Source organism: Varanus komodoensis, unplaced genomic scaffold (assembly GCF_004798865.1).
Source record: "Varanus komodoensis strain SLA01 unplaced genomic scaffold, ASM479886v1 scaffold59_1, whole genome shotgun sequence".
Classification (NCBI taxonomy): domain Eukaryota; kingdom Metazoa; phylum Chordata; class Lepidosauria; order Squamata; family Varanidae; genus Varanus; species Varanus komodoensis.
The window spans coordinates 646,801-662,214 of record NW_025336221.1 but is presented as its reverse complement, the minus strand read 5'-3'; the positions used below and the strand labels follow the sequence as shown (position 1 = coordinate 662,214).

Here is a 15,414-nt window from a genome sequence, read left to right as displayed (position 1 = left end):
CCAGGCCTCCTCTTCCTCATCCATCTCCTCCACCCCCAGGGGGGGCGGCAGGAGGAAGGGAGGTGGCGGCAGCAGCAGCAGCACCCCTGGTGGGGGAGGCAGTAGCGGTAGGGGCAGGGGCAGGGCTGGAGTGGCGGCGGCGGCGGCGGCAGCCACGGTGGGAGGAGGAGGCGGAGGCAGTCGCAGCAGCAGCGGCAGCCAAGGCAGGGCTGCCGCTGCTGCTTCTTCCAGGAGGAGCAGCAGCAAAGTCGTGTACGACGATCATGAGAGTGAGGAGGAGGAGGAGGACGAGAGCGTGGTGTCCGACGAAGACGAGGAAGGAGACCCGGAGGAGAAGCAGGACTCCGAGGAAGAGGAGGCGGTCATGGAAGAAGAGGAGGACGACGATGACTCCGATTACCCCGAAGAGATGGAAGACGAGGACGATGCCAGCTATTGCACTGAGAGCAGCTTCAGGAGCCACAGCACCTATAGCAGCACCCCAGGTACGGGGTATTTGTGTGGGGTGGGGGTGGGGGAAAGTATCTGGGGGAGCAGGGCCGCCCCCCGCGTCCCCTCCAGCCAGTCGGACTTGTACATACGGCACGGGCGAGGTGGGGGAAAGGCTTTCTAAGGGGCAAAGGGATGTTTACAGACGTGCGAGTGAAGAGGGAGGGGAAGTGAATTAGGCGATGCTCAAGCACAACAACAGGGATGTGCACATCAGCGGAGGGTGATGATCGTGTGCAAGCAAACATACACGGAGAAGGGAAATAATAGGAAGGGACTCCCTGCAAAAATAGGGCAAGATCCTGGTGGGAACATGTGTATAATACAATAGCGGCAGATCTGCAGGGGGAAAAAGCACTTGGGGAAAGGAGGGGTATGCTGCATCTAGATGACCTCTGTAAGCAGAAAAGTATTCTGTGGATGCTTGATTTTGCACACGTCTAGGTTTATTAAATGTAGGGAAAAAAGTGCATTCAGAGGAGAACCTGTATTAAATGTTAGTGAAAGTGCTTATCATTTAAATGTCATGTGTAAATCTATTTTCTGCTAATGATTTTAATACACCTTATTTAAAAAGCTTCTATGGATTACTAATTTATTTCAAGTTTAACCATTTTTGTTAAAAAGACTTTTTAGCTGTCTGCATTAGCTATTTGTTTTATAAATTATTCTGTGGCTAGATTAACAATTAACAATTATATTATTCCATTTTTAGACATTAATGTTGTATGCCTCATCTAGGATTTTAATCGTAGTATGGATGGTGCTCGACTTCAAACTGTAATAAAAAAAACAAGTAGGCTGACTCTGTAATACTCACTTATCCAGAATAAACCTTACTGAATGCGATAGTATTTATTTATGAGTGTCCTGTGTAGTACTGCAATGTTGATTAAGTGAAATATATGAGATCTCAGGTACTTAACTATATTGAGTTGGCATGAAAGCAAACTTTTTGTAACTATTTAGAAAGTATGTAAATATCAGGATCAGGACCCAAATATTATAAGATAATATGCTGAGAAGACAATTCAGTGATCAGTCAGTTTGACTTGGAAAACTGTGACATGCTGAAATATTTTACAGAATATGCTGAGGACAGTAGCTTTATCAAACTTTGAGAAAGTGGCATTACTGTGCATTTTTGCAACCTTTCCATTTATTGTTAGGAAATGTTATAAAATCAAGCGTTCATCCTGAACTATTTCATCAGATCTGAATTAATTGAATATGGGAGGGTTTTTTTCTTATCATTTATGGTTTTTCTTTCACCCTGATCTTAGACTGGCAAAATAATTATTTTGTAGCACTAACAAATTTTAAATATCCAGGATAATTGGATTTTTTGATCCAAGGAAACCTTCATAATTTATGCACTTTTAGGATGCAAGGCTGTGGTTTGTGTCCTCGATGATTGTAAGCTGCTGAACTTGATCTTTGCTTCCCTGTATTTTTTGCTAGTTGGGCTTTTTGATCCTTCTAGAGATGTTTCAGAAAGGGAGGAAAGAAGGCAAGAGAGGCCTCACAATAGCTCACATGCTGGCCTCTTCTGCCTCCTTTTTTTCCTATTGAAACACTCTTCCAAAACTGCTTCTGACCTGGCTGGCCAGAGATGCTTGTACAGTGAGACTTTTGGGCAGCCAAATCGATTGGTCGCCATGATATGCCAGCTGCAGATATTGCCTCCACCTGTTGACCTACTTTGTGCACTCATTTAGCGCTGACATCTTAGAATATGCACTATTAAAATGTTTTTGTAAAGTGCTAAAAGACTAAGGTGTTGTAAACAATTCTTAATATGTCAACTGTAGTAGCTAATAATTCTAAGCAGTGGTACTATGAGAATCTTTGCCTTGGTAAACCTCATTCTCCTGAGCCTTTTACAGGCATGGCTCGATGGAGATGTAATACTCTTCAGTTGCCTGACTGTGGTGTGCCTTACGAGTTTCATCCCCACACTTCATATGCAAGTGGAGCAAAGCTTGTGAAGCATTAACAAGCTTTGCTAATGCTTTCACGCGAGAGTCTCAGTCATGGTTAAAAGCAACGAGGGTTAGCAGAAATGCTTGCTGGTGGAGGGGGAATTCATGTGTGGAGAGAGAGGAGATGAAATGTGCAAGTCTGTTGAATGCTTCTCTTCAGTTAGCAGATTGGGGTTGTTTAAAAATGCTGGAGAATTATGTTTTGCTTTCTAAAGGTAATCACTTAGTAGTAACCTTTCCTATGTACAGAAAGCTAAAATGTTATCATAGAAAGTCAAGAGTTTCACAAGCATGTGTTTTCATTGTACTTGCAGTTGTTTACCGGCTGTTAATGTGCAAGGATGGAAGAGTTTAATAAAGCTAACTTCCTATGAGGCTCCAAACCAGAGGTAGAGACATTTTTCTCTCAGGAGGTTCACATACCGGTAGTGAATGGTGACAAAGCCCAAAGTGGGCAGCACTGCCCAAGCACACAGGCACCCTCCTCTTTATGTGTACTGTGCTGTGCACTCTGAAAGGGAGCCTTCTTTGCAATCTGCAGCAGAAAAGGAAAGCAGACACTGCCCATAGAAGAAGTTGTTCCTTTTCTTCTTGGGCAGTTTGCTTTTCTACTGTTCTGCATGCTACAAAAGCGGCACAGCATGGAAATAAAGCCTGCCTCTTGATCAGAGTCTCGTTCTCCCTTTTTTTTCCCTTGAGAGAGAGGTGTTCGCTAGGCACAGGAAAGTATATGTACCACCATGGAGAGTGGCAGCAAGAGCATCTTTAGCCAGCATCCCTGTGTGAGCCTGCCTGCCTAGTCAGTGTTATCTGCCTCCCTCAGGGGAATGAGTGAGACAGAGATGCTGACTGAGAGGCAGTCAAATATGAGGCAGCCTGCTGTGGGGTGGAATCAGGTGAGGGAGTGGCCTTGGGAGACTGATATGGTTCAGATTCTAAGGTCTTGAGGTCTACAAGTTTGCTGCTCTTGCACCAAACCTCTTCTCAAATAAGATAAATATTTCATTGCCATGCTGTAGGATTTCAGTAATCCTTATCAGGGGCCCCTTGGCAAATGGCATTAAGGTAGAAAAGTGGGCTGCCATAATGACTCTGGCTGGCGCTTTGTCCACAGTGATTGTTACTTGTCACCCAGGTCAGAATTAACTAACGAAGCGTCAGTCATTTTTGCTGGAAAACTCCACCCACAGTGGTATGTACTACAGTCACATAACACAGAAGTGCCAAAAGCGAGCAGCCTTCCAGTATTTGATTACATAGGCACATATTGCCTGGCATTTATAATATCATTTTGGTTAGAACTAAGATTAGCAATGCTATGTGTGGCTTCAACTTTTGTCAGGCACTCTTTTGAGGCCCAGTAAACCGCCTATCTAGGTTTTGTTGCAGAAGTGAAATTGTCTTCAGTCTTCATGAATCCTGTATTCATTAGGAATTTTTTCAAATTTAGCTATCCACCTAGATGCTATCACACATGACATAAATGCCACTGGAAATACTATATGCTCCTAGTTACTCTTCTGTTTTTGCCTCTTGGGTAACCATACTCAGTTAATTGCTCTGCAAGCCTTTTGTGTGTTTCTCTTATCCCTTTCAGTCCCTTTGTGAATACCCAACTGGTAGCTGCTTCAGTGAATTTTAAGTCACCCTGACTCAGCTAAGAAATAACCAACAATTAAAACACAACAATAAAAACAAAGACACATTGCTAAGCAAATATACTACAAGAAAGCCAGAGGAACACCAATCATATCACCTCAAAAGCCCAGCAAAATTCCACAATCTTGATGGCCCAGCAAAAAGCTTACAGTTTAGAAGGTAGTCAGTTCTCCAGGCAAGGCAATTTCATAATCTGAGCTGTTGTAGTATGCTGGATCCAAATATTAGGAAAATGTTGGAACCTGCTATGTGTTAGGTGTGTTCAGAAACAAAATGCAAAAAGCAGCAGTACAATTAAACTGAGACTTCTTTCAAATAGTTTTACTTAAATATTTTGATTGTCTTAATGAACATTATATCATTTCAAGAGCTTTTAAATAGGTGAATTATAAGCATATAAACAAGTGACACACAGCTAAGGATGAGTACAATAGAATAGTTTGAATCTGTAAATATGGGTAAAGCTGAGAAGCTGCTGGAACAGGAAGGTAAATAGGCTAGATTTAGTTCTTGGGGAAGATGAAGAAGTCTTAATGGTTTACTGGGAGAAGGAGTGACTATTCTTTCCTGTTTTGCCTCAGTTTTCTCCAGCAAGAGGAATTAAGTTCAACCTGGGATACATAGATTAAAGTATAAAAAGAGGTCTTGCTATCTAATATAGGGAAAGAAATGATTGAAGAACATCTAACTACTTTAAATTAGTTCTGATTACCAAGACTAGATAAATTACATTGCAAGGTGCTGAAAAGAGTTTGCAGGTGTTATTTTATAGATGCTATCTGTAAAATTTTGGAAAGACAGGAGAATAAATGAGATACTAGTTTGGAGATGACCAAATATCCATCTTGTCAAAAGGGATGGGAAAGATAGATACTGGAAACTACAGACTAGTCAGTCTAATGTCAGCACTTGGCAACATTCTAGAACAGATTAACAAGTGATTGTTGTGTGAACACCTGGAAAATAATGCATTGATTATGAAGAATCAGCATAAAGCATTAATCTCACTAGGCCAGCCTTGCCTCATTTTTGGTTAGCTGTTCGTTTGGTAGAGTGATGTGGTTCCAGTATATTTTGACTTCAGTGAAGCATTCAGCAGGGCTTGCCATGATATACTTTCTGAGAAGATGGCAAAATATGCAATGGATTATATTAATCTTGGGTGGGCCCACAGCTAGTTGAATAACAGTGCCTAGGAAGTATTTGTTATGGCCACGTGTTATTCTGGAGGGAAGCCTTGAGTGGATGGCTCCAGGGCTCCATTTTCCTCTTACCGCTGTTCAACATTGATATAAATGCCTTATATAAAGTCATACTGGGTATGCTTATCAAATATGCAGGTGACCTGGGTCTGAGAGGGATAGCTAATACCATGGACCATTTTGACAGATGGAACACTGGATGGAAATAAACATGATGAAATTGAGCAGAGATAAATGTAATGTACTTCATTTTGTTCCAAAAATGCAAAGGTTCAAATACAGGAAGGGTCCAAAGGAGGATAACTAGGATGATAAGGAGTCTGAAAACCCAAGTTCTAACAAAGGTTGAAAGAGCTGGGTGTGTTTAACCTAGAGAAGAGAAGTTTTAACAGCTGATGTATGATAGCTTTCTTAATCTATGAAGGACAGTCATGTAGAAGATGGAGTAGATGTGTACTTTGTTCTCTAGAGCAGTGGTTTTCAAGCACTGGTCTGTGAATTGGAGCTGGTCCATGGGACATTGCCTGCCGGTCTGTGGGGGGGGGGCACATCCCACTTGCTGCAGACCAGAACAGGGGCTGTCTGTGCTCCACCATCAGTTGGCATTGCCTTCGTAGAGGGTGTGCAGCCAGGGAGGGAAGAGACTTGGTGGGAGCCAGCTGGGAGTCACACTGCACTAATTTTGGTATTTTGTTCTTTTGTTGGCATTTTTTGTTGCTCAGTTTCCGGTTGTTTTGGAGAATTTTCTTTTTCTTTTCTTTCATTCCTTTGTTCTTTCTTTCCCCTTTTTGGAATATTGTTTGGAAACTAATGCACAGAATACTGTATTATGAGTATTGTACTTTTTGTTTCTGCCTCAGTAATCCCCAAGGTGGTTTTCCTGTTTTTGCCAGTCACCAGCGGTGGAAAGGTTGAAAACCACTGCTCTAGAGGACAAAACTAGACTCAATGGGTAGAAAATTTAGGGAAGCAGATTACAGCTAAATATTTGAAGAAATGTCCTAATTGTATGAGCTGTTTGGGAGTAGAAAGGCTGCCTCTCCTCCTTGGAGGAATTTAAACAGTCTTGATGGCTGTCTTTTCAGGGATGTGTAGGTGTGTTCTGCTTTGAAGTTCCTCCACTTAGCAGGGGTTGGATTAGATAACTTCTGTGGAACATCTGGCTCTTGAAACTTAATAACAAAACATTTTTTAAAAAAATTAATTATGTTTGATTTTGTCACACTTGTATGTCTAAAAGGAACAAGATCAAACATTTGGACATGCATTTTATTTATTATAAATATATTTCATTATAAAATAAACCCAAACAGGGTAATTAAATGAAATAAAATAAGATTATCAAACTGTCAGTAACACAGACGAGAACACATAACAAGTAAATAGTAATATATAAAGCACAGGACATAGATTCAATGAAAGACTGGCTGAATAAATGGAATAAATAGATCTTGTGGCACTGTAGGATTCTGATCCAACATATGGGGGGAATTCTGCAGTAGGGGTGCCAGTATTGAAAATCCTTTCTTGGTTTGCCACATATCATATCTTTGACAAATGTGATGCTATCAAGAGTGTGTATGTCTAAAATTGTTTCTAGATGCCTTTAAAGGTGGAACCCTTTCAGGCTGCCAAACAAGATTAAAACAATAAAAGGTGTATACAATAAAAGGTTCATAATATGTGTTTCAATAGAATTGATAAAAACAGAATTATTTTAAAATAATTTAAACCTAAATTTAGCAATAAGTACACTGTGTTTATTATTTGGGTAGGAAGAGTGAGCAAAGCCATAGGTTAGCAAGTTAAACCATAATGCATTTGAGGTTTTAACAGAGTTAGCATTAACCGCAGTTAGGTATTAGCTGTGTGTAGTTATTAAGATAAAACTGTAATTTATAGTGATAGAAATGAGATGAGCCTGATCCTGAATTTCTGCATCCCCTTTGTTCTTCCATCATAGCTGCAAGTAGTTTGAAAGTGTTCATTTTGGCATTTGATTAATTCTATCTTGTCAGTGCTGTCAAAGCCTATCAAATTGTGGTTACTCTTGACTATATTTTCTTGAAACAAGCAAACTTGAAACAATGAGATATGAAGGTAGTTTGTTTCAAGCAAAAATAATGGCTAATCAAAAATGGTAGCAGAAGCTTCCAATCTTTTCCTTGTAGCCACAGCAGAAGAATGCAGGGGAACCCCAGGGCAAATATGGTTCATTTCCATCATAATATTCTGTGGTTTATTGTGCTTTTCAAATGTAGCCACCTTGTCTCTGCCATATCAGTGGATCTGATCAGTTTGTTGCTAGGCCAGTGTTTGTCTCTAGGAATTACTGTGAAGCGCATTTTTCCGGAAGCATTTCAAAGATACCATTCCTTATTTACCCCCTAATTGTTGAAAGCCAGTTTATGCATTTGAATGTTTAGGGCTCCTTTCCATTGTGTACCCTATCTTTCATTGGTGTTTTAGATCTTCACTTCGTGTTTTGTGAAATTATTGCATACTAGAGTGTTTTTCCCCCAAATATCTTAAGAATCCACACAAAACAAGTTTATTTGTAGTCTTCAGTGAGTTGGATCCAGCTTGCTCCTCCATGAGTGGAAGGGACTGATATTCAGCAGAAGCCCCAGATTGAGGAGCACCCATGCATAGATTACAATGAAGCCATTAACAGTGGAAAAATATATGAATTACCATTTGGGTCATATTAATTATAATATCATTGGACTATTTCTGTGGAAATGTTTAGGCCTAGCCTTAGAATAGGTAAAATGAGGCAACTTCCATGAAAGAGCATCAAATTTGTTATTTTTTAACATTGTATTTTAACTGCTATAGAGAAGTGCTTATGGGGGTGTTTTTACCTCTGTGGGGAAAGTAACATGGCCGTCTTCAGTATTCTGCACTTTGACTAAGAGTTTGAGGGGCATCATTTGCGGCTTTGACCCAAGCAACAAAAACTCCTTGAGTTAGCCCATTACATTGCTTCCATCTGGTAATCCAAAATAACCTCTAAATAATTTCAGGATATGACCTGGAGTGGTGGTTGAGTGAACCCTGAGCCTCCTTAATGCTGGTACTTCACATGAATGATAAAACAGTGCTTGTAATAGTGGACCCTTACCCAACTACTTTAAAATATTTTTAAATACTTGTTAAACAAATATCTGTGGGGGTGCGCACATGAATATTGCATTTATATGCTGCTCCTCTACTCCTAAAGGGGAGGAGGCTGGAGCAGTGGAGCTGCGCTATTCCCAGTCAGCACTCAGCCTCCTTCCTTCACCATCCCTAAATCTACATTAGATGAAATGCAGGATGCAAGGTGTGATGACAGAGGTGCCTGCCATGCCTCCTTCCTTCTATTGCAGGGGTCCTCAGACTTTTTCAGCAGGGGGCCAGGTGGAAGGTCCTGGCAGTGGATGTGGGCTCGTGAGGGGGCGGGGGCGGCGTGCAGCGAGGCGGGGGCGTGCTTGCTTGGAGATGGTTTTCTCCAAAACAATCTTCACATGAGCAAGCTCCCACCGGGCGCAGGTGCGGTGAGTCCAAAACCTCTGAGGCGGGCCGGATCTAGCCTGCGGGCCGTAGTTTGAGGACCCATGTTCTATTGGATGCTCATATGCCTCTGAATTTGGAGGCTTGTATACAGTCTGCCATGAGTAGGATAAGTTTTCATATGTTTGCTTTTTTCTTGAAATGTAAACCATGTAAGGGAAGCACATACTATTATTTTTAAATTATATGTGTATTCCAGTAAAAAAGGCTATGTAATACAACTTTTAAATCCCATTAAATTCCACCTTTCGATTATTTCAGGTCAAATCCTTGTGTATTGAGCCAACAAATTACCACAGACTACTTTTTTTTTAAGTTTTTTTGTTGACTAAGTACAGTTAACAACATACTAAATTAGGTCTTCTTGAGCATCAGAAAATGTTCCTATGCAAATAAACCTATGAAAGTCGATCCAATTTGCATTGGAGAGGTTTCCTGGAAAACTTCCCAATTCAACATTTTCCAGAAAAACCCACCTCACTTCTTCAAAGAGTCTTTGGATGCCACAACACGTGCTGCTATCTTAATATGGAAGTTCCTTTCACATCTGGTTGTTAGGCTGCTGCATCAATACCAGAAGGGAAATTTGTATTGAAAAGCATTTAATCTTTGGATGTGCATCTGTCTTACATATCATTTCTTGTGCTTGGTTCCTTTTATAACAGCAGCAGAACAACTGGAAATGGAAGACCTTTTCATGTTCAAATGGATACTGCATCAGAGTTCTGTAACTGAGGCAGCTTTTTGACAGCAGAAACAGTGTATAAAATATGCACACATAGCTTCCACAAAAGAGAAAGAGTTTAATGCGTATCATAATCCAGGGCAAGCTGTGTACTGCTTAACATTTCTTTTTCTCCAAAATGCAACATTTAAATATATATAGTACTGTGACTTAATTCCATGCACAGTCAGTAATAAAGTTCCCTTCACCAGTGAAGAGGCAAGCAGAAATGTCCAGCTTGTATGGATGTAGATTTTGAAATGCATCTATGGCTCAAAGGTACAGAAATAGCATGCCTAGGGGGGAAATTTATTCTACCTATCTTTTCTCTTTCAAACTAGTATGCATATTTTTAAGAGCACAGTTATTCTTCAAAATTCCTACAGCAAATTTTGGGATACAGTGTTCCAACAAAAAAATACATACAAAAATGCATATATTACAGGAAGGTAGCCACAAAAATGTACATATTAAGGAACATAGTGGACAAAATGTGTTATACTGTGGAAATTTGCTTACAAAATACTTACATTTGGCAAAATTACGTTGAAAAATGCATGCATTAGGATAAGTATGTGACTTTTTGTGTAGATTTAAAAACATCTTATATGGAATGGGAGAAATGCCATTTCACACTGGAAAAATAAGAGAGTGATAGAAACTAAAATGAACAGATTTCCTGTCTGCAGTTTGCTGAAGCTAGGTGAATTCATTTCAGATTTTGCTACAGCAGTTTATACTGTGAAAGAAGCAAGCAACTTCTCACTTCAGTGACTGTGCTGTCTTTTCCACAGCAAAAAACAAAAACCAATGTTCAAAGTGCCATGCTCCGTGTCTTTTGTGTGCATGTTTCTTTATTATCTTAAGCATTAGCCTGATCTAATCATTTTGTTGAGCGTGTTACATTGAAGAAGATTGTTGGAGATAGGTTTTCCTTCAAGTGGCAATAATTATATAAGTGTGTACCCACACCTCCACCTATCTCCTGGACTGGAACTTGGCAACATTTGGGAAAGAAAGTAACATGACATTTGAGGTAACAGTTTAGTTTGATTGTTGGAACACCTGATTCAGAATCTTGAATAGAAGATGTGATGGCTCTCTTTCACTCTGCTAAGGAAATGAAAAATTCAAATAATTTGCCACTGCTGTTGCCAGTTCTGGGAGGAATAACAACTTGAAATGGATCATGATGCTTTATCTCTTGAAAGTCTTTATTAAAAGTTCTGTACTGTCAATATCTTAGTTTCAGCTGAATGACTTTCTCAAATTAAAATGCAAGTTCAATAATTTAAGGATAGCATTCTAAAATATAAGAACGGGAACATTCAGGATCCCTTGAGTGTGTGAAAAATCTAATAATTCTCATTGTACAGCACATTAATTGTATAACAGGCACATCACTACTTTGCAGTATTTTGTGACTATTGCAGTGGAAAACATTCAGATGAGATTCTATTTTATACTTGATTAAGAAAGGAAGCTCTTAATAGGGGCACTGAAAATACATGATTCTTTTTTTCCCAAGTTGGAAAAAAAAGTGCTTATTGGCAGTTGCAAAAGAATACTCCAGTAAAGCAAGCATCTGACAATGTGGATTATGTTGGATGGGAGGTGGAAAAAACGTGACTTTGGGAGCAATTGAGATTGTAGTCTTAAACTTACTTTTCTGGGACTAAATCTCTGAGATCTATGGGGTTTATTTTTGAATAGGCATGTGCAGTATTGTAGGATAAGCCTATTATAATCAATGGGAAAGGATTTACAATAGGTTTGTCTCTTCTTTAGAGTGAGAAGCTGTGTGCATTTAAGCTACTTTTTCTCATCTCCTCCCTACCCTACAATCAGTAGAAGAGTCTTTTGTGTGGAAGAATTTGAATCCAGAATGGTAGTTAATCTGGGTCTCTGCTTTTGAATGGGAAGTGCTAAATATTTAAGGGCTCTTAAATATTTTAAATGGGAACGATGCACAATTATTTATTTATTTCATTTTTATACTGCCTAATAACGAAAGGCTCTCTGGGTGGTTAACAAAAGTTAAAAGTTAAAAACATGTAACAAAGTTAGGGACAACATATGAACAATAAAAACCACAGCAGTTGTAATGAAATTGGTAGAGGTACAGCAACAGTACAGAATAAATTGCAGTATTAAAACTAAGATTAAAAAGTTAACTGTTAAACTACTGGAATAATAAAAAAGTTTTGGCCTGGTGCCATAACTGAAAAGTCCCTTCTGGTAGCCATCCCCCCTACTTCCTTTGGAGGGGACTCCCAGAGAAGGACTTCAAAAGATGACCTTAGGGCCCGGGTAGATACATAAGGATGAGGTGTTTCTTCAGATAACCTGGCTGCAAACTGTTCAGAGCTCTAAATGTTAATGCTAGCACTTTGAATTGGGCCTGGACTTCAGCTGGGAGTCAATGCAGCTGAAAGAGTACTCATGAGCCAGTCTTCATTAACAACCTTGCTGCCCTGTTTTGAATCAGTTGAAATTGCTGGACCTCTTTCTGAGGCAGCCTCACATATAGTGCACTACAGTGGTTACCATTAATGTCATTGAAAATGTAAGTCTAATTCCAGTTAGAAAAGAAAAAGGAAATAGAGGATTGGTATGATGGGATAGGAAGGAGGAGGAAGCCAGACTATTGTGCATTCCTCATTCTATAACTGTTGTTAGGAGTTTGAACATTTCCATTCTTTGTACTAAGCCTTGAATTCTCACAAAGCACAAGCATCCGTTGAATTTTTTTAATGCCTTCAATATTCATGTGAGAAAAGATTTAACATGATAGTGGGATATTTAAATGCTAAATTATGCTACAATATGAAATATTTGACATGCAGCAGGGGCAGAAATATCCACAGAAATAAATCTAAGGGTGAGTTGGCATGATATACCCTACAAATAAACCACACAGTGTGGTTTGTTCATGGTATAACCCATGGTGCACTTAACAGATTATTGGGTTCACTGTGGGTTGTGCCCCCCTCCTTCCCCCTTAGCCCTCCAAGAGGTATTGCAGGCAACTTTGCATCTGATCTACCTTGTGGGGGGCACTGGGAACTATGAGGTAAAAATAAAATCCCGTAAAAACTCAGTGCAAAGTGAGATAGGTTGCTGTCCCTTTTCCAAGCAAATATCCTTCAAGGTATTGCTTTTCCTTGACAACTACCAAGTGAAGACAAAGTAGCCTGTTTCTGGACTCAGTCATTATCCATGGTTGGAGCTTGGTGCATTTTGACAGCAGACACTTAGCCGTTCTCAGACCTTTTATTTTAGAAAAAGATGGTCTGTGGCCTGAACTCCAGGCCATTTAATGTGAGCCAACCATATCATAGCGAGACAATATTGTCCTTTTAAAATGTAAAAGATTAGTTAAACACCTGTTGTTTCCAGGCAAGAAATTTTAAAGTAAGCTTTTTTTACTCCAATTTTTTAGAAACTGTAGGAATGGGGCAGTTGCTTTGTGGCATTGTAATGAATGAAAATTAAGTTCAAACTGGAAGTTCAGCTATTTCTACTTCCTTTTACCATGTCCTTACTTTTTTCTCTCTGTTTATAGGTAGGAGGAGACAAAGAGTGCATCGTCCACGCTCTCCAATATTGGAAGAGAAAGACATCCCTTCTCTTGAGTTACCTAAATCCTCAGAGGACTTAATGGTGCCCAGTGAGCATATTATGAATGTGATTGCCATCTATGAGGTACTTCGGAACTTTGGCACTGTCCTTCGCTTGTCACCTTTTCGTTTTGAGGACTTCTGTGCTGCTTTAGTAAGCCAGGAGCAGTGTACACTTATGGCGGAGATGCATATAGTGCTTTTAAAAGCTGTTTTACGTGAAGAAGATACTTCGAATACTACCTTTGGACCTGCTGACCTCAAAGATAGCGTTAATTCAACATTGTATTTCATAGATGGGATGACGTGGCCCGAAGTTCTTCGGGTATATTGTGAGAGTGACAAGGAATATCATCATGTTCTTCCTTTTCAAGAGGCAGAGGACTACCCTTACGGACCAGTTGAGAATAAAATTAAAGTTCTGCAGTTTTTAGTGGATCAGTTTCTTACAACAAACATTGCTCGTGAGGAATTAATGTCAGAAGGTGTGATACAATATGATGACCATTGTAGAGTTTGTCACAAACTGGGGGACTTGCTTTGCTGTGAAACTTGTTCAGCTGTGTACCACTTAGAGTGTGTGAAACCACCTCTTGAAGAAGTACCAGAGGATGAATGGCAGTGTGAAGTTTGTGTGGCACATAAGGTGCCTGGGGTAACGGACTGTATTGCTGAAATCCAAAAAAATAAACCCTACATTCGACATGAACCTATTGGATATGACAGAAACAGGCGGAAATACTGGTTCCTGAACAGGAGGATTGTTGTGTAAGTAAATGCTTCATTTCTTTGCCCATTTTCATACTGGCATACATCCTTCTAATCTGCTTTTCATCCATATTTGTTTCATTTGGGTTCACAATTTCTTGCATTGACTTATTTGTTGAAAAATACCAGCCACATGGTTGCATTATCTTAAAACCTATTGTTTGTGCTTTAGGAATATTGCTGTGCCAATGACAAACTTGCTTGGATTGATAAAACTGTTTGCTATCAGTGTTTTCTTTGCAGGTAATATCCAGGGACCATGGATTTGTATGTGTTGTTTATTAAAAGTATTTTCGTGCTGCTCCATGTCCAAAAAGATTCCAGAGCAATAAACACTATCAGATTAAAACAAAAGAGTAAAAACAATACATTAAAAGTATTTAAAAACAAAATAATCAAAAGGCCCTGGCTGATAAGTAAGAAAAGACTTCCCAGAATAAGATTGTCTTTAGCAGGTGCCAAAAAAACCCACAGTATTGGGGTCTCCTGAGGCAGGGAATTCCATAGAAATTGGGCTGCTACCCTGAAGCCTTTTCTGATGGTCTCAGTGACTCAGTGACCAGGCAGATTGGTACGGAAAAGGGCATTTGCTCCTAGTCCCAAGTTGTTCGGAGCTTTGTACACTAGTAGTAAAATCTGGCTAGAAAGTGAATAGGTGGCCAGTGCAGTTCCTTCAGCAAAGGTTGTTGATTCTTTCCTGGCAGTAAGGTCTTCATTATATTTTTCTGAAGTGGTGGTAAGATGTTGAAGTATTGCAAAATGCTTATTCAAGAGTGATTTTTTTCATTGCTACTGCTGCTTGTTTTCAGGGGCACTTCATGATTAAAGAAATGCCTTTGTTAGTAGCAGTATGACTTCTATTATAAACTATAACTTTGGATAGAAGACCTGTAGCTCTAAACAAAAGGTAGAGGTTTCTGTTCTACTTCTTTTAGCCATGATTGGCCAGGTTGAATGCACAGGTTAGAGGAAGCAGTGCGGTGAGTCCTGCCGCACAGTGGCAGGAGCCAGATCTGGCTGTTTAAGCCAGTGCTGCATACTCACTGATGCTATGCAGAACTGCACAGTGGTATCAGATAGAGGGAGGATACAGGGGAACTTGGACAGCTTGTTATGCTTGATCCTGCTTGGCAAGCTAGTATAAACTTACACCAGTTTCAAGGATGCTTGTTTGGTTAAGGGTGTGTGAGGAATCTGTTTGGAGGCGGGGATTCGTCAGAATCCCTGGGCTTGGCTTCCTGGGCTCTGGTCCACATTACAGTAGCCCTGAGTCTGAATTCCTGGCACGCATATCCAATGTTTGTGGGGTGCTCACTAGGAATTCAGCCCCCACTCTGAACAAGTAATGTTCTTCTTCTGCTCCTGCCGCCACCACTGCCAGCAGCAAGGAAGAAGGTTGGTTGTCAGGAATGGTG

At 40.1% G+C, this 15,414-nt stretch overlaps 1 protein-coding gene across 7 annotated transcripts in view; it reads left to right on the top strand.

Moving 5' to 3' along the window:
* The first annotated feature begins 258 nt into the window (after positions 1 to 258).
* BPTF (bromodomain PHD finger transcription factor) overlaps positions 259 to 15,414 on the top strand; it is an 80,776-nt gene continuing 65,620 nt past the window's right edge. For all 7 annotated transcript variants that reach the window (XM_044449460.1, XM_044449461.1, XM_044449458.1 and 4 more), the window contains exons 1-2: positions 259 to 485; positions 13,177 to 13,999. In XM_044449460.1, coding sequence (XP_044305395.1) covers positions 365 to 485; positions 13,177 to 13,999 — 944 coding nt within the window. In that variant the 5' untranslated portion in view covers positions 259 to 364. The remainder of the gene's footprint in view (positions 486 to 13,176; positions 14,000 to 15,414) is intronic.